Here is a 19,514-nt window from a genome sequence, read left to right as displayed (position 1 = left end):
TCAGAATTCCGAAAAAAACGTATTTTTCATCGAAAAAAACACTAAAAAAGTTTTAAAAATTCTCCCATTTTCCGCTTCTCGACTGTGAAAAATTTTGGAACATGTCATTTTATGGGAAATTTAATGTACTTTTCGAATCTAGATTGACCCAGAAGGGTCATTTTTTCATTTAGAACAAAATTTTTCATTTTAAAATTTCGTGTTTTTTCTAACTTTGCAGGGTTATTTTTTAGGGTGTAACAATGTTCTACAAAGTTGTAGAGCGACAATTACAAAACTTTTGATATAAAAACATAAGGGGTTTGCTTATAACAATCACGAGTTATTGCGTTTCTACGAAAAAAAAAGTGTTGAACAAGTTTGTCGTCGTCGATCATGGCCGTTCATCGTCACCCGCGACAGACACGGACGACGAAACAAAGAGAAACGCAAAATGTAACTTTTTCAAAACCTTTTTTCGTAGAAATTTTAAAATGAAAATTTTTGTTCTAAATGTAAATAAGACACTTCTGGGTCAATGTAGATTCGAAAAGTACATTAAATTTCCCATAAAACATGTTCCAAAAAATTTACAGTTGAGGAACGGAAAATGGCAGAGTTTTTAAAACTTTCTATGAAAAATACGTTTTTTTCGGAATTCTGAGTACGCCATCGAATCGGGCGTCTTATTTTACATAAATGTCCCTTTGACACCAAATTTCTATCTCATCACCGTTTCAGGCTGCACATTATTGTTAAACACCTTTTTTCGCATGTTCAAAAATGGAAGGGGTCGTACCGCCCCTCCTTCACGAGATATCAAAAAACGGACCTCGTATTCGTGATCAGGGACAAAAGCTGCCCCTTAGGACAAAGTTTCACACAAATCGAAGAGGGGTCGGGGCAACTGCTGTGTGAATTGGCGGAGAATTACCCATATATTTTTTTTTAAATTACCTTTAATTGTTATCGACAAATTAATTCACGAATGTTTAGAAAATTTGTGATGACTGAAAAATTAAAGCAGAGAAAGTTGTCACGATTATGAACATTAAATGGGTTCTTTATTGGAGAACTTATCAAATAAAACAAACTAAAATGGACCAGAAGAGAAATTTAACCCTCATTTTAGTTATTTTTAATCATCGAATTTAAAACCTAGAATATTTTCGCAAATTGAATGATCATTGTATTTTTTTTATTTTGAAGAATCTTTTTCTATCGATTCCTTTTGTCCAAATCAGCCATAGTGCATCATTGATTTTTCCATACCTAGAAAAGATTTTTTATCGATTTGGTGTCTTTGGCAAAAATGTAAGTTATAATTAGGGCTTTCATGATTTCCTTTGCATCACAAAAACTAGCCTTTGACAAACTTAACCCCCTTTTTCCTTTTATGATATGTTTTAGTGCCTACAGATTGGTGCGCTGGAAGTGGTGACGCGAAGTCGTGATTATTCAGGTTGATTTTTTGTGTGTTCTTTTGTGTCGCTGTTCGTATGGGGTGAGTGATGTGGTAATTGAATAATAGCATCATTGGTGCGCTGGAAGTGCGGACGCGAAGTCGTGATTATTCAGGTTAATTTTTGTGTGTGCTTTTGTGTCGCTGTTCGTAACGTCATGATTCGAATTCCCGGACGCTTCGAAACCCGGACACTTCAACTTGTTTTATCAATTATTTGGATATAAGTTCGCATTATGAATGTCAAAACTGTGTTATTTTATGAATTCTAACATCAACTTTCATTTAAAGTTTGTTTGAACGCTGTAGTTAATGCCAAAACAATTAAATAAAATAAAATTATAAGTTTACCAAAAATGCGAAACATTTCAACGGAAATATTTCATAGGCGTCCGAAGCACCGGGAAGGAAAAGCAGAAATTTATGTTTTTGATTTCCTTAAATTCTAGCAAATTTTTATATAAACTATCGATTGTTTTGATGTTAACAGCTTATTTGAGACCTAAAGAATGCCATTCACTAACATTTCAGTCAAAATTTGTGCGATTCATTAGCAAAATCGAGTGTCCGGAATTCGAAGCAAAAGTGTCCGGATTTCGAATCAGCTTTTGACAGTGTCCGAGATTCGAAGCACAACAAGTCATTTTAATTTTCAAATTGTGATGAAAAATTGTTAGAAAAGACATATTTTACATGCATTCTCTTAAAACTGACTGTTTATACTAAATCCTGATGATATTTCTACATTTCCAACTTATTACATGATATTTTGCCAGTTATAACAAAAATAATATGGTACTAAGTGTCCGGATTTCGAATCATTACGTTATGGGGTGAGTGATGTGGTAATTGAATAATAGCATCATTGGTGCGCTGGAAGTGGTGACGCGAAGTCGTGATTATTCAGGTTGATTTTTTGTGTGTTCTTTTGTGTCGCTGTTCGTATGGGGTGAGTGATTGTGGTAATCGAACAATATCATCATTGGTGCGCTGGAAGTGGGGACGCGAAGTCGTGATTATTCAGGTTTGTTTTGTGATTATGTGTCGCTGTTTGTATGGGGTGAGTGCATAATTTGTAAAGGGAGCGCGTGGTCGTAAAACTTAATTAATTGTTTTGTGATTTTCAAAGCCCTTCCTATATCATCGTTGACCGGAAGGCACGGCGTCGGGTGGATTGTGTTAAAATTATTCGAATAAGGTTTTATGTTTTGCGGTGAAAAAGCCATTTCTATATAATGATCTAAAGACGCACTGACAATTTGGATCGTCGAGTTGATAGTGGAGCAAAATAACTGTGTGTGAGTGATTTTGTGTGTTAACCAGAAAGACCTTCCCATAGCATCGTTGCTCGGAAGGCTCACCGACGGGTTTGTTATGAAAGTCCTCCCCATAGCATCGTAGCTCGGGAGGCATCGAAAAGCCAATACCTTATCCTACTAACCCAAAAAAAATAATCACGTGATGCTTGAAGGAGATGCTGTGGATTCAACGGTCTCAAGCGGTATCAACAAGTATATAGCGAAAAACTATGTGCTTGATGAGTCTGCAACTTCAACTATCGGACTAACATTCCTCCCTTTCGTTGAACTGCAGGCTTCTTGGGAGAGCGCCGGTATTGACTAATAAAGTTGGGATCTTCAGAGGTTAAACAGTGAACGGATGGTTGGCTCCCACTGATCATTGTTGATTCATTGTTTAACTTCAGCTGATCTGTCAATAACGGAGTAGCAGCTCATTGGCAGTCAACCATGCTCATGCTCATGATATGTTTTAGTGCCTACATTTTAGCTATTGATTATAACGGAGCAATTCTCTATCAAAACCGGAAATGGATTTTATTTGTCTTTTTTGATTTGGCTCAAACTTTGTGGGGGCCTTCCCTATGACCAAATAAGCTATTTTGTGTCATTGGTTCATCCATACAAGTCTCCATACAATTTTGGCTGCTGTCCATACAAAAATGGTATGTAAATATTCAAACAGCTGTAACTTTTGAGTGAATTTTCTGATGTGTTGTTTAGAGGTATGTATGTTTTAGGGGACAAAAATCCGCAACTTTTGAGCCATAGAGAAACATGGTCAAAAAATCTGCCGCCGAGTCATGCATTTTTGAAAAAATAGTGATTCTTGGAAAAATTCGAAATTTCATGCAAAAACAAATCTGAAATTATTTTTTAATGCAGAATTGAATTTGCATTCGAAAACTTCTATACAATTTTTTTGTTAAATGGCTCCGTTTTCAAGATATAGCCACCGAAAGTTTGATTTTAGCAAAATATTTGTAGTTTTTCGATTTTTAAAAATAGTGACCATGAGCGACGATTTCTAAAAATATTTTTTTTGAAAAGTTCAGAAAATTTCCTATAAAATTGTCTAAGAGACATTGAAGACTGGATCTCGGGTTTTTGAGATACAGCTGCTTTAAGAAAAAGAAACACGAAAATTGAAGTTTTCTAAGTCTCACCAAAACAACCCACCATTTTCTAATGTCGATATCTCAGCAATTAATGGTCCGATTTTCAATGTTAAAACATGAAACATTCGTGAAATTTTCCGATCTTTTCTAAAAAAATATTTTGAAAAAAAAAAATCAAGAGTATCATTTTAAATGGGAGTAATATTCAATGTTTGGCCCTTTTAAAATGTTAGTCTGGATTTAAAAATTGTCAAAATATTTTTTTCGAAAAGTTCGGAAAATTTCACGAATGTTTCATGTTTTAACATTGAAAATCGGACCATTAATTTCTGAGATATCGACATTAGAAAATTGTGGGTTGTTTTGGTGAGACTTAGAAAACTTCAATTTTCGTGTTTCTTTTTCTTAAAGCAGCTGTATCTCAGCTTACGAAAAAGATTTGTGAAATTTTGGTTAAGTTCACCGTTTTTGTGTCCTTCCTCGTCCATCTCTGAAAAATACATTCTAAAATAGCTTAGAATATCATATTATATTTTATTTTTTGACATTTTAGATCCAACCTTGACTGTCGATTTCAAAATCAAGACATTCACGACTAACATTTTAATAGGGATAAAAACGTATTATTTCGTCTTTTTGAAATGTTAGTCATGGTTTTCAAATTCCGAAAAAGAAATTTCGTAGAGAAAATCCTGAATATTTTATTTAAAAAATAAGTGTAACATGAAATGGTGCACATGATCAACGTTTTAAAAAAGTACTATTCGTTTGCAAATTTAATAAAACTAAATTATATTTGCAGAAAAAATCTAGTACACTTTTGAAACATGACTATTTCTTTCATATCAGGATAAAATTAAAAACTTCCGTCAACTATACTTGAGGCTGGCATTTTTGGACTTCCACAAATCAAAAAAAAAAAAGCCGCAGGGGGTAAAGTTTCTCTAAATCTAATATTACAATAAAAAGTTAAATAAAATATGACATTTTTTTATTTTTTTATTTATGAAAAATCCTAACCATAACCTTCAACTTTGCCTTGATACCAAATCGATCAAAAAAATCTCTTCCCCGAATAAAAAAAAAACAATGTGAAAAACCACATTTTTGTGAAAAGCTAGGGAATTGCTCAGCTTTAATGTTCTGGCCGTGTGGATCAATCAGACCGCGCACTGGCTCACAATCCAGAGGTTGCTGGTTCGAATCCCGCGGCGGGCGCTCTAAAATTCTTTGTGTAAATATGGGTATTCGGCGCCGTCGCTCCGTGCCATACTCTAGTACACTTAGGAGCCCAGGGCGGCGAAGTCCTTGTAGTTAAAAAGGAAGACACTAGTGGTTGGTACTAGCAATGGTGGCCGACAGCTATAAAGTCAACTTCGTTTTTTAATGTTCTGGAAAAAATCCGGATCTTACCATTATTATTGCCCAGTTCCATGTCAACAAAAACCGTCATAAAACACCCCACAAACTCATCACAATTAGTCGAGCCTGTTTTACGGCTCAAAACACACTTGCCACCGGGCAAACGATCAACCCGGGGCGTTGTAATTGATTAGTTTTAATTGCCGATTCGTGCAAAACAGCGTCATCGCCAATGGCGGCTGTTTCTGCTACGGCTTCGAGAAGGCTATAGAATTGTGGGCATTTTTCGCTAAAAATTCCGCACCGCTTAGTTTCCTGTAAATTACCGCGGAGGGTTTGTAGACTGACGGATGGAACGGTCAAGTGTTTCTCAATTACAATTCCACAATCGATCGATTGTTCGATTGTTCTCTTCCGACTCCAACAACTACAGTCGCTAACGCCAAGTGCCTCGCCGCTGCCACTGCCTCTGACCAGTCAAGGATGATCGATACCGCGTTCTGACCTGGCGGGCCAACAGAGTAGTGCCCTACGATTGCGTCGCAACGTGGTCACAAGTTTGCGAAGTTTGTGTAACTTTACATAAACTGTGTCGGAATCAATGTCACTTCTTAATTAATAGAGTAACTGTTACGTAATCTGCATTTTAATTGGATGTTTATAGGAAATACACACTTTGGAGACACACTTTTTTGTAATTTATTGTACGTTTAGCGGTCATAAGCAATTTTCAATGTGGTGCAAAGTGCCCTCACTAGTGCCAATGTTGTCACTTAAACTGTTTTGAGCACACGTTCACTCCCTCGACCGAGTGGTTGAACCCTCTACGGGTAAGATTATTTTAATGAATTTTGGCGCTGAGTTTTTTATGGGGATTTTTGGAAATATTCTATATGCAAAAAGAAGTTTTTTTCAGCACGAGTCGTACACTTATACCTGTATACGACGAGTTCTGAAAAATCCAGTTTTGAAAAAAAACTCCATTCAAAATAGGATTTTTCAGTTAATTGTTTATTTATCTGCTTTAATGTAATTTGCCGTCATAATAAGTGTCAAACACCACAATATTCCTCTAATTGGGTACTAAAGCCCTATGTAAATTTTTATGTACAACGGTAAAAAACACGATTAAAAACCATTTCTGATCACTTTTTTTCATTTTAATGCAAAAAAACTTTTTTACAAGACAACATTTTTTCGATGGATCAACTATGGTCCCCTTGGAACGAGCTGTCAAGTAGGAGCTTTTCTGTCAAGAAGGACCGTGAGGTTAATTTTTCAAAATTGATTTAAAAATCCATTTGAAACTCTTTTTGGTCGTACAAAGGGTCATTGTACTCAGAAAAATAAGCTTTATCGCTGTAAACAATAATATCAGCAATCTAAGCTCCATTTTAGGACCCAATTGGTCGCAGTGGTATCAAGACTCAACAAAAAAAAGTGTCAAAAGAAAGTAGTTTCACAAAGAAATGGCACAAAAAATTATTGGTGTCATTTGTAGAGTTATCCTGTTTTTGGAGACTAGATCGTCCAATTTACAGCCCGGGAAAAAATGCCGGAAATACCCGGGATTTCCCGTTTCTCGACAAATTTGCTAATTTCCCGGAAATTCCAGAAATATGAACAGAAGTATAGATTTTATTATGTTTGTGACACCAGTTTTTTGAAAAAATTACATTAATAAATTATAAAATCAAAGAACTTAATTTGATTTAATTCAATTTAATTTACTATTCATATTAAACTAATCAGCTTGTCTGAAAAAAAAATTCAGATTAAAATATTTTTAAAGCATTTAAAACTGAAAATAAATCTCGTTTATTTGGTGCCCAAAGAATGCGAACATATTGAACAACTCTTGCTCAAAATAGTTGTCATTTTGTTTTAAAACAAGTTTTTGAAGTAAAAACAACACGAGAAGATAAATTTTGAAGGAAAACATAATTGATTTTCTATTTTGACAATATATTAACAATATTTCTGCATGATTTTATTCTATTTATTGATGATTTATGCGTTTTTAAAGCAGTTAAACAATAATTGATCCTCACACTTATTTTGATCGTAAAAATTGGCATTCCTGTAAAAAATTGTTTGAATTCCCAGTATTTCTCGGGATTTTTGTAACCCCTGGAAATAGGACACTCTATTTGAGACCAACTTTTTTTTCTGTTGATCCATTTCAAAACAGAACAAAAATGGGTTGAATAAGTATTATTTGACTTTTTGAAATGCTATTTCCGACCTTTAAATTAAAAAAAATGTATCTGTCTAATGAGATAGTATTATTTTTTGACATTGAAAAACGGTTCAACAGTTTAAAAGGTTATAAAAATGAGTATTTCCAAATCATCCCTCATTTTTTATAATTTTTATATTTCTCAAGAATCGCAAGCCTGTATCTAAGCAAATAATGCTTGGATCAACAGTGTATAAAATAGCGGTATTGTAGATAACTTTCTCATCTATTTGAACTGAATAAGGTACCCTTTATCAAAATACCGCAAAAAAAATTTTGACTTCCAATTCGATTTGGTTTGTGAAAAAAATAATGCTCAGAATGAAGTTATCAAAAGGGGAAATTGATTAAAAATATAATTTAACCCTTGGCCGAAGAAATAAAAAAATATGATATCAAGACCATTTTTAAAATGCTTTTAAATATCAAATTAATAGCTTTGTCATGTCATTTAAAGGAAGCAATTTTATATTCAAAATATAAAAAAGCTTTTATTACTTATTTTTTATCCTGTCTAAAGTTGTAGCTCATTTTCACACTGGGAAGTGATAATGCGGTTCAATGAGTTTTAAATGCGAAGGGTGTGGTTATGATACGGATTATATCCTTGGCGGTCAATATCAACATAAGTAACTTCCCATCTACATGTGGTTCAGACACTTCAACCGAGAAGAAATACCACCAATAGCTCACGGTTTCTTCACAGTTGGCCTTTGGGATTTTTGCCTCGTTGCAAAAGTGGTCAATAAAATGTGCAAGGTGATGATGACGATTCGGAAATAACGAGAAGATTGAGCAAGTTTTGGGGGATTTCCTGATGTGATTTTGTGAGGTGTGACTTTACCCCTGCAACTGGATGAGGAGTATTGTTGTTTCACTAGCAGAATGCAAGAGGAATCTATTAGATGATTGGCGATAATGGAACAGTAGTACAAAAACAGGTTCTGCAGTGTAGTTTGAACGACGTCGTGATTCAATAATCTGATAGAAAATTTATTGATAATGAAGAATGAAATCGGAATACCTTTAAATACAAAAACTATTCCATTTTCAACACTTTAATTTCAATTTACTAAGCATTACTTTCTTATCATTTTCAGATGGCGCGGTAGTGTCTACAAAGCAATCTGGCGTGAGCTGCTCGCATATCTGTGCGTATACTACACACTAAATTTGACCTACCGATACGGTCTCAGTGAAGAGGGCAGAAGGTAAGCATCTGGTTAAACCCAATTCATCACCATTCATCAAGCTAATGTCATCATCGTTATCGACCCCATTAATCATCCAAAGCCATATAGTTAGACAAATCACCACATTGCAAAAAAGAGAAAAATCACACATGTCTTGACGTTTTTTTACTTCTATCTTGACTCAAAATCACCATGATCAAGTCTAAATCGCGCACAATCACCGATCACTCACGACATCGCCACACATCCGGTTGCCCAATTTATCAATCAAACACACTAAATTACCCCAACATTATACGTATCCGTTGCATTGGTCATATCGAACTGAACTAACATTTTAAAAAGGTGTAATTGTAAAAAGAGATATTCGATTGTTACTACCTTTTCAAATGTTACTCCGTAGCATTGAGTGACACAATTCTTTGTCTGTTTGTTTTGTTATTTGACTCATTCATGAATTCTGATGCATGTTTTTTACGTCCCTCTCTTTATTTCTGCAGAGTGTTTGAGCGGATACGCAACTACTGCGGCCAGCAGCGGGAAAATGTGCCACTTTCCTTCGTGCTGGGCTTCTACGTCAGTCTGGTGGTCAAACGGTGGTGGGAACAGTACCGGCTGCTGCCGTGGCCCGACACGCTTGCCCTCTTCGTCAGCGCCGCCATCCAGGGTCATGTAGGTATTCGTTTGCTATAGCGAGAGAATCATCAGCATCATCGTTATCGATGGGACGCAAAAGAGTTGTATTTTTTATCAATATGATTACAATCGTAATATGAAAATAACCAATTTAAACATCTGGTCTGGAATTTAAATAAAAATCCACGTTGTTTGTAAATGGCCTCTTACAAAAATTTTAAATCCAACTAATAGTAGAATTTCCTGAAAGATTTTTAATGCTGTAGTTTAACCAAAGTTGTGAAGTTTTTTTTTTAACTTCAGATAATCGAATTACAATTTTCAATATTTTTTTTTAAGCGGCACCAAATCAGTCAAATTTGAGAGGTTGTCTGCCAACTGACAACTGAATATCTTCAATATTCTCCATCGCCATGTTGGATTATATGTCCCAAATCTCTTAAAAGCATTTATTGGTTAATACTTGAGCTCAAGTACTCAAAATAGGACCTTAAAAAATGCTTTTTATTCAATTAGGCCAATACTTTTGGCCAAACGATTTGTTTGGTTATGCCTAGAAAACAATTAAACACAAAAAATCACTTGAAAAAATATAACAAAAGATAATGATTCAAAGGCATAGAATTTGTCTAACGCTATCAGGAAAAAGAACAAATGAAAAAATAATATTACAAAAACAAGAAAAGTCAAGTTTTGGAATAAAATAATTACACATTTTTTATACCGCTTTTAAACACACACAACAATAATTTGGCAAAATAACCATATTTGTAATTACTCATTTTTTATATGTTGACATGACCAAAACTGCCAAAACTTTACCAAAACTTTAGAAAAAACATGTTTTTTTACAAACATCGTCCGGAGCGTTTGGTACGGTATGTCCACGCATCCGTCCTCCCCTACAGATTCTGTACAATGTGATCCGTTCACAGAATCCTCTCTGCGGTAAACACAACGCAGTAGGGCTGGCCGCTTTAATTTATGTATTACATTTTCGGGTGATCTCGGATGTATTGCAATTATAAATATTGAATCAAAAATCAAAGATTGTCAAGCTTCGTAACGACTTCTGCAGGAAGAAAAGCCATCTAAATAAAAAATAAATTTTAAGTGATTTTAACCTTTAAATCGATTAAAATATCAAAAATTTTGTAAAGTTCTTTTCAATTTGATGAATTTGATTTCACATCTCAAAGTGAATATGAAAAATATCGCCTTTTTGAATGTTATCAAAAAACATGATTTTTTAAAAAAAATAGCAAAACTGCTGAATGAATTTTGACCATCTTGTATTACATATAGCTCAATGGCCCATTTTAATTAATGTAAAACATATCTAGATTTTTTTAAAGGTCCTATAAACTATGTTTATAAGACCTATTAAAAAAACTTTGGATATCGTCGCTTGTGTGTTATCTTGTGACACGTCTGCTGTAAAAAGTAGGACGTGTCGCAAATAAATTGAGAATTAAAAAAATGTTATTTTGTTTAAAGTTTTATGAGTGCAATAACTATATTTTGAATTTAACGCCAATTTACATATTAAAATATTTGATTGTTTCGTTTTATATGGAAAAACTATCACAAAAAGCTTGAATCATGTTTACAATTACAGTGTGGTTATAGAACGCGTGTAAAAACCCAAAGGTTACAAATTTCAAAAATAAGAAATATTATTTGAAATTTAGTTAAATCTAACTTTAATTTGGACATTCAGCGTTGAGGTTTGAAATTTTGCCGTTCCCAAATGATTTTTCCTTCCATAGAAAAAACCGGTTATAACAGTTTATGTATTTATCCTCTATATTTGAAGATTTTGCAAAGAATCAAAAACTTCGAAAATATTTGTATTGACTTAAAACAAGTCTGTAAAAAACTATTCAAATTGTAATGCTACAAAAAAAGTTGTAATTATTTTTGAAAATTCTAGCAATCTTATGTGACTAAATGAAATATTATTATTATTTTAAAGATCTATGCAAGATCATTACCGTCATATTTCTGGAGTAATATTCCAAACAATCCGCTGTTTTTTGAACATTTACTCCAGATTGAAAATTGAAAATGAATTACTCAAATAACCAAAAAGTAAAAAGTTTAAAGAACCCCATATTCGAATAAAGAATTGAAGAAAATTTGATGAAAACAATTTAAAAAAAACTATTAAAAATATGTTCAGGCACTATTTAAAAAATAATCATAAATTATAAACTTTTTACGATTTTTTGAGAATTTTGGTAAATTCCAAATTTCTTCTCGACTTTCCCTACTACGCGACTTGAGTAGCCACCCTGTCGCTTTTTTAAACAATAAAATTTGATTGATTTTTTTAAGTAAGGCAGAGTGGAAAGACTTGATCCCTATAGCCTGTATCTGGTTAGCGTTTGGGCAATGTTTTAGAAAAACTCACTCAAACTCACCGTAAAATACAAAGAAAATAAAAAAATATTGGTTGAGTAACACACATTTCTCTAAAAAGTGCTGCAAAAAAACTACACTAAATATATAAAAAAGGAAGAACTTTGCAACTACTTTAAACTATGTAGGAGAGTAACTTCAATGCAACAAAAGCAACGAACTATTCCATACTAGAATTAAGAATGAAAAAAACATTATTTCCCGTCAGTCTGAGCTTATCAGAAGACATGCAACAAAATAAATTAACGCCCAGGAAAAGCTAACTCAATTAGCTTATTAGCAAACAAGCCTCCGTATCTTCCCATCTCGAATTAATTTACAACCTTTTCCTCGTTTCTCCCTCAAACACAGGATGAAACCGGCCGGTTGATGCGCCGAAACATCATGCGCTACATGGTACTGGCGTACGTCATCACGCTGCAAAAGATTTCCCTCCGCGTAAAGCGACGCTTCCCAACGTGGCAACACCTGGTGGACGCCGGTCTGATGTTGGAGAGCGAGCGCAAGATCTTCGAGATCATGGACTCGAAGAGCCCGATGTCCAAGTACTGGATGCCGCTGGTTTGGGCGACCAACATTATCAACCGGGCCCGGAAGGAGGAGCTCATTCCGTCGGATCACATCGTGCAGACACTGCTGATGGAGCTGTCGGACATTCGTAGGAGGTTGGGTGGCCTCATCGGGTACGATACGGTGTGCGTTCCGTTGGTGTACACCCAGGTGGTGACGCTGGTGCTGTATTCCTACTTTACGGCGGCCATCATGGGCAGCCAGATGATTCCGACGTACGACGAGAAGACCAACTCGTACATGGAGTTGGACGTTTATTTCCCGTTGTTCACGGCGTTGCAGTTCGTGTTCTACGTCGGTTGGCTTAAGGTTGCCGAAGTGTTGATTAATCCGTTCGGGGAGGACGACGACGATATTGAGTTGAACTGGCTGATCGATCGGCATATCAAGGCGTCGTACATGATCGTGGACGAGATGCACGACGAACATCCGGAGCTGCTCAAGGATCAGTACTGGGAGGAGGTCGTACCGAAGGACCTGCCGTACACGGTTGCAAGCGAGCACTACCGAAGGGAAGAGCCCAAGGGTTCGGCGGAGCATTACGTCGTGAAGGAGTCCGAGGCGGTGTACGCGAACATTGGCGGTGGAAAGCGGGTCGTGAACGATGAGGTGTACGCGGATTATGTGAGTAGTTGATGTTTGATTGTTCGATTCGCTCAACGTCTGACCATTTTCCCCCTTCTAATCAACAGGAAAGCGTCGACACGCCGATGGCCGAACGCCGCAAGGGCTGGTTCGGCCGGCAAATCACCCGCATTTCGATGCGCAGCTCGTCAACGGCGTATTCCTCCGGGGGTCTGTTCACGCGCAACCGGCAAAATTCGGTCTACTCTAGTCCCGAGGCGGGCATGACCCAGCCCATCACCGGTCCCGGCAGCGGCGGCCCACCCATGCAGAAGGTCAGCATTTACGACAAGTTTCTGAACCGGAAGTCCGGTCGACATCCGCGTCAAATCGTGAAACAAAGTGAGTTGGTCAAGGTTTTATGTCAAAAAAAGCAAGCTAACTTCTTTTTTCAATTAGGTTCCAAACTCAGCCTAAACGGCTCCGTGAATTCCAATGTGCCACCGAGGGCTCGGCCTCGCATTCCCACGCCGGATGTCAGCAAGGACAGCAAGGTCCACCCGCTGGCCGGCGTAACGATCAACTCGGCGCAGCTCGAGCGGACAGCGAACATTGCGTCTGGCGTGGCGCTGATGGCCACTCAGGTAAGCTGCCAACACTCAACTCCACTAAATTTATAGCCCTAACCATAATCCATCACCTCCACCAGCTGGCCAACAATCCGTCCATTTATCCGGCGTCGACAAAGGCGGGCTCCGCTGGTCCTGGATCGACCCTCGGCAACAGTGACCTGCCGGTGGTGGGAACGTTGCTGCTCGCGCCCATCAAGGAGCTGGACTCCAACTCGGTCAACAATACTCTGCACGCGGGCCACTCGGCGACGGCGGCCCTGGCCAAGTCCATCCTACCATCGAGCATCAAAAGTTCCGGTAAGTTGCTTGATTCTAAATCTTGGGTTCATTATTCAAATCCGTGATGAAAAGAAAAATAAAATCAATTTGTGTAGAGTCGCAACCGGTACTCCGTGAGACACGACATTCCGGACGCAGCACAATCGCTGCCCAACCACCCATTGACATCATGTTCCGTCGTGTCCTGTTCCGGATTCCGCCAACCGGGTCCAGCACAACTCAATCACACTCACACTTCCGCACCAAACGTTTACTCTCAACTGTCCACAGCGTAAACATTTCTAACATTTCAAAAGGGCACATAACTTTTGTAAACAATAGTGTATCCCTTTCACTCAAATGACAGTTTACATAAGGTGTGAAAGGGACACACTCTTGTTTAAAAAAGTTATGTGCCCTAATGAAATGGCAAGCATGAAATTTTCATGCGCTGTCAAAATCAAGTACACGCTTCTGTAAGAAAAAGTCTGTTTTAGGTTATTATAACCCGGTCAATTTATTTAAACAAAAATGTAAACAATTGTTTTGAAAGACGAAGACCCTACATAATTCTTTTTTTATTTTGGAGATTCACTCTGAAGAAAATATAATTCTTTTGATGGACGCATTGAATTCAACCAAAAATTATAACAATTCCGTTTTCTTCCCCTCTGCTCACAGCATTCGGCAAGGACGGCTCGCCGACCCCACTCGAGCTGGCCCTCGCCAACGGCTCAAGCCTTGGCAAATCAGGCTCAGGCCTCGGCGGCAACCGAGTCATCGTACTTCCAGCCGCCACCGACAACGTCGACAACGGTTCCAGCACCGGAAGCGGCGGTGCCCTCGTTCCGGTTAGCACCACATCCGATGCCATCCCGCTAGCGATTACCTCTATTCCGTTGACGTTCACCGTGACCCCGGTAACGACGACCATCAACACGGGCTCGACCGGAACCTTCATCACGGAGCTGCCCTGCGATGGTGACGAGGCCGTCGTCAGCACGGCCGTCACCGTCAACAACGAGAAGCAGAGGAATGGTGGCGGCGGAACGGCGGCCCCGTCCGAAACCTCGTCATCCGCGGCGTCCACACTCAGCAAACGGAAGCCAAAGCATAGCGAGGTGTACGTTTGAGGCGATTGTGTGTGGTGGAAATTGTAGAATTTCAGTGATATAGTCGAAAATAACGAAACAGTATCAGAGAAAAGCATTGAAATTTAGAGACGAAACTTTGGTGACTTTAGTGCGAAAAATATCAGCAAAAGGTGTTTTTAACTAGAACTATTGAGGAAAAATAATAGCATTTCTGTTTGAAGTTGTGAGAGAGAGAGTATTAGAATATTTTAAATGTTGTGTAAATAGGAAGAGAAAGTGAATACAATTGTTTTTAAACCTTTTACTTTTATGCAAAATGTGCAAGTCGAACCCCTATTTTGACCGAACCTACCAGTGCTGTTAAACGTTTAGATTAACGACGTTTAACTTAACGGAATCGTTAAAAGTTAACATAAACGTGAACGCGAACGGAGCCTACGTTGATCTTAACTTTAACGCGAACGGAGCACGTTAATTAACGTCGTTAATTAACGCGTTGATTAACGCGTTAATCTTTGTGAGGCTCCGACTTTGAGGACCTGTATCTCCCAAACGGTAACATCTAGCGGGTTACTTCCAGTTGCATTTTACGGGCATTAACTGTGGCTATGAGTTCCCGGTGAGGTAATTTGTTCAAAGTGGCCACCGGTTCCGGCAACCCGGAACATCCGTCAAGCATGTTTTTAAAGTTTTGTCGTTCAATCGTCATTTGAGCCAATGTTATGAGACGCTGTTTGTAGTACATAGGTATACTGACTATATTGGGTCAGTTCAGGGTATCTGTGGCCACCCGGAACCGATTCCATGGTACCACGCAAATGGTTCCGACGATTGTGATATTCAAAAGTCGACCTGTTGCTTATCAAACTTCGTATAATTAAAATCATTAATCATCCATTATCATGCTGTGCCCTTTGACCCGATCGGACCACTCCGGAACCGGTTACCGGTGGCCTCGGAGGAAGTGTACTGAGTACAGAAAAAGTCCTTTCATGTGACATATCAAACTTCATGAAATTGAAAATTATAACCCAAAATTATAGGACAAACTGACGTCATCAGGGTTGATCCTTCCGGAATCGGTCACTGGAGGCTACAGTGCTTACCCCTCTCCCCTCTCGCTTCTCCTGCATCATAGAAAAAGTGCCGACGTCTTATGAAGAATTTTATATTAATAAAAATATATATTAGCTAAACACTGGTTTGGTTGGCTTGTTTAAAAATCATCGACAGAACAAATTAGACAAATTTGACAATTGACGTAATAAACAGCAACTACTGGCTCTCTGATCGGGTTTCCATGGTAACAAGCGAGAGTGTCAAACCTGTACAATTCAGCTGGTTAATTGGCCTACTTGGATACAGTGCAATGGGACTTCAACTGCGTACCATCTTGTAGCCTACTAATTGCAAGCGCACTGGAGTTTAAAGACGGGTCAACCGGAACCAATACAAAAGTGCATCGGAAATATTTCCCGAATAATATAAAAAATCTTCATACTGAATCATAAGGCACCGACATGCATCTAAGTGGTCACAACTTTCAATTTCATGAAGTTTGATATGTCACATGAAAGGACTTTTTCTGTACTCAGTACACTTCCTCCGAGGCCACCGGTAACCGGTTCCGGAGTGGTCCGATCGGGTCAAAGGGCACAGCATGATAATGGATGATTAATGATTTTAATTATACGAAGTTTGATAAGCAACAGGTCGACTTTTGAATATCACAATCGTCGGAACCATTTGCGTGGTACCATGGAATCGGTTCCGGAGTGGCCACAGATACCCTGAACTGACCCAATATAGTCAGTATACCTATGTACTACAAACAGCGTCTCATAACATTGGCTCAAATGACGATTGAACGACAAAAACTTTAAAAAACATGCTTGACGGATGTTCCGGGTTGCCGGAACCGGTGGCCACTTTGAACAAATTACCTCACCGGGAACTCATAGCCACAGTTAATGCCCGTAAAATGCAACTGGAAGTAACCCGCTAGATGTTACCGTTTGGGAGATACAGGCCCTCAAAGTCGGAGCCTCACAAAGATTAACGCGTTAATCAACGCGTTAATTAACGACGTTAATTAACGTGCTCCGTTCGCGTTAAAGTTAAGATCAACGTAGGCTCCGTTCGCGTTCACGTTAATTTTAACGATTAACGGACGCGTTAACGTTAATTAACGTTTAACAGCACTGGAACCTACTACACACAGTCTATTATTATTACTACCCTAGAGCAAGCATAAGGCAGGAGAAAATAACACGTGATCACAGTTGTACGAAGCCGAAAAGCAAACAATAAACGACGACGAGAATGTTTTATTCAAAAGAATGTGTCTAGCGTTTTATTTGATGTATTCCGAAAAACTGGTTCGCAGTACAAAATAAACAACTGGTGTATACGGCGAAAATTGAAAAAAAAACATAAAATTAATTAAAAAAAAGAAAAAAATATAAAAAAAACAAATAAAAAAAAATTAAAAAAAACAACAGAAAAGTCAAAAAATTTAAAACATTAAATAACCAAAATTGAAATTAAATAAAAAAATAAAAATAATAAATCTAAGAAATCGTAAAAATCTTTTTCTTTATTTATATTTGACGGAACACATCAACCAGAGCTTTTTTTCGAGACGAAATTTGTTTGATCTGGCTCCTGTTCGGTAGAGTAGTTGGACTCACTATCCAAAGGTCGTCAGTTCAAAACCTAGGGCGGATGGAAGCTTGGGTGTAAAAAGAGGTTTGGATTGTCTCACCGTTTAAAACCATCGTTCTCCTAGTTTCGAATAGGAATCTCGCAACAGAAAAAAATAGCAAATTTATAAACATAAAAAAAAAAGAAATCATATAGTTAAATAAAATAATAAAAAAAAACATCAACAGGCTTAACAATTTTTTTTATTATAATTTATTAAACTATCCTAATCAAAAAAATGATTTTTCCCATACAAATTTATATGAAAAATTGAATCGCTTTGCGCAAAGTGAGGACTGAACCAATTGTTCTCAAACTTTGGGGAGTTGTTTAGGACCCAAGGAACTGAAAAATTGCTGTGCTGGAAAATCGATTTTGTTATTACACCCTAATGTTACAGTCTTTCTCGCATATTACGGGTTAATTGTTTGGCTATGCAACACATGTCTTAAAACATCACAATGATTTAGCATTTTTGTTGGCCGAATTTTTGGGACTGTACTATACGAGCTGGGGCTGAACCGTACGTCTAAAAAGTTCACCACGTGTTTCGAGATTCCAGCCAATCAGAAGGTAGGTCGAATATAGGCACATTGAAGGTCGGATCCTAAGAGCAATATACCCAAATAGTGCTCCGCTTAGTAGGCCCAAACTAGGGACGAATGCCTTGTCAAAATGTTCGAAACATTGAAGAATCTAAATTTAAAATAACTATAAAAATCAAGCAAAAAGGAAAAATATAAAAAGCAAATTCCGTGAAAACCGGGTTCCAGTGGACCTAATAAAAATAATTTTATTTAATTTTTTTCTTGTTTGACCTTGAATAAACAAAACTTATAGCACGCAATATAAGCAATAACAAATACGTTTTCTTTGGTTGACCACAACATTACAGAAATAAAAAAAAAACAAGAGCTCGACAGATGTTAAAAATCCTAAAAATATAAAAAAATACTAATATAAGCATGAAAAAAAAATCTTAAAACTTCAAACAATTCAAAAATTTAAAAAAAAAAAACAAAACCTAAAACTTCAAAATTAAAAAATATAGAATTTTCTTGAAAATCAGAGGCAATTTTTTCACAGAACTTCAACATGTTAATTGAAATAGAAATAGTAATCAACTGAAAACTAAATGAAAACAATCTAAAATGTGCATTTTTGACAAAGGACTTTGTCTTAAAGCTCTATCTGCGGTGTCAATGTCAATTTTTTTTATTGATAATCCTATTCAGCCAGTTTGAGCTTGACTTTTGTCTTTTTATCTTTGAAATATAACTTAAAAAATATATAATTTAAAATGTTTTGTATGGTTCTTGTTGTATACTGTTATATATTTTATCGACATTTAAAAAAAAATCAAACATTAACATCAACCTTCTGGCATTGGCATTGATTAATTTATTATTCCTTAAATTTTTCTTCGTTGAATGGTCGCAAAAGGGGTCCTTTTCAGATATCCATGACCTAGAAAGCATTTTACTTAGGGATTTTGGATTTTTTTTTCCAATTTTAAGTTTTATATATATAATTTGATGGAGGCGCGCGATCAATCACAAAACTTCGTTTTAGGTGAAGATTTTAAGAAGAATCGCGCGCCTCCTTTGAATTATATGAAAAAAATATAAATTGGAAAGAAAATCAAAAATCGCTAGATAAAATTTTTCCCAAGCGTTCTTTCCACGAAGAATTTTTTAAGGTACATTGATTTGCTATAACAATATTCTTCAGCCATGAAGTGCATTATCAAAAAAAAATACAGCTGATGGGAAATAAGAAAAAGTTACCATTCAAAATTTTATTTTATTCCGCATAGTTCAGATAAGGTAAAAAGTAAAAAAAAAAATATTTTTATTTAAGGCGAAAAATTTAAATTCTCACGAGCATTTACTTTTCCTGACGAAATGGCCATTATTAAATATTATTGTGCTGAAAAAATCATTAGAGCAGAAACATACATTTTACTGAAACATTAAATTAAAATG

The 19,514-nt window shown here is 36.8% G+C and overlaps 1 protein-coding gene across 1 annotated transcript in view; it reads left to right on the top strand.

Moving 5' to 3' along the window:
• The window catches only part of LOC6047930 (bestrophin-2), a 45,179-nt gene extending 30,009 nt beyond the window's left edge, over nt 1-15,170 (top strand). The window contains exons 3-9 of the mRNA XM_038263906.1: nt 8,559-8,669; nt 9,152-9,323; nt 12,060-12,902; nt 12,971-13,244; nt 13,302-13,486; nt 13,552-13,771; nt 14,414-15,170. Coding sequence (XP_038119834.1) covers nt 8,559-8,669; nt 9,152-9,323; nt 12,060-12,902; nt 12,971-13,244; nt 13,302-13,486; nt 13,552-13,771; nt 14,414-14,865 — 2,257 coding nt within the window. The 3' untranslated portion in view covers nt 14,866-15,170. The remainder of the gene's footprint in view (nt 1-8,558; nt 8,670-9,151; nt 9,324-12,059; nt 12,903-12,970; nt 13,245-13,301; nt 13,487-13,551; nt 13,772-14,413) is intronic.
• The last annotated feature ends 4,344 nt before the right edge of the window (nt 15,171-19,514 follow it).

This window comes from Culex quinquefasciatus, chromosome 3 (genome assembly GCF_015732765.1).
Source record: "Culex quinquefasciatus strain JHB chromosome 3, VPISU_Cqui_1.0_pri_paternal, whole genome shotgun sequence".
Lineage (NCBI taxonomy): Eukaryota > Metazoa > Arthropoda > Insecta > Diptera > Culicidae > Culex > Culex quinquefasciatus.
Note: the sequence above shows the minus strand (reverse complement) of the source record. Positions and strands in the feature narration are given on the sequence as shown.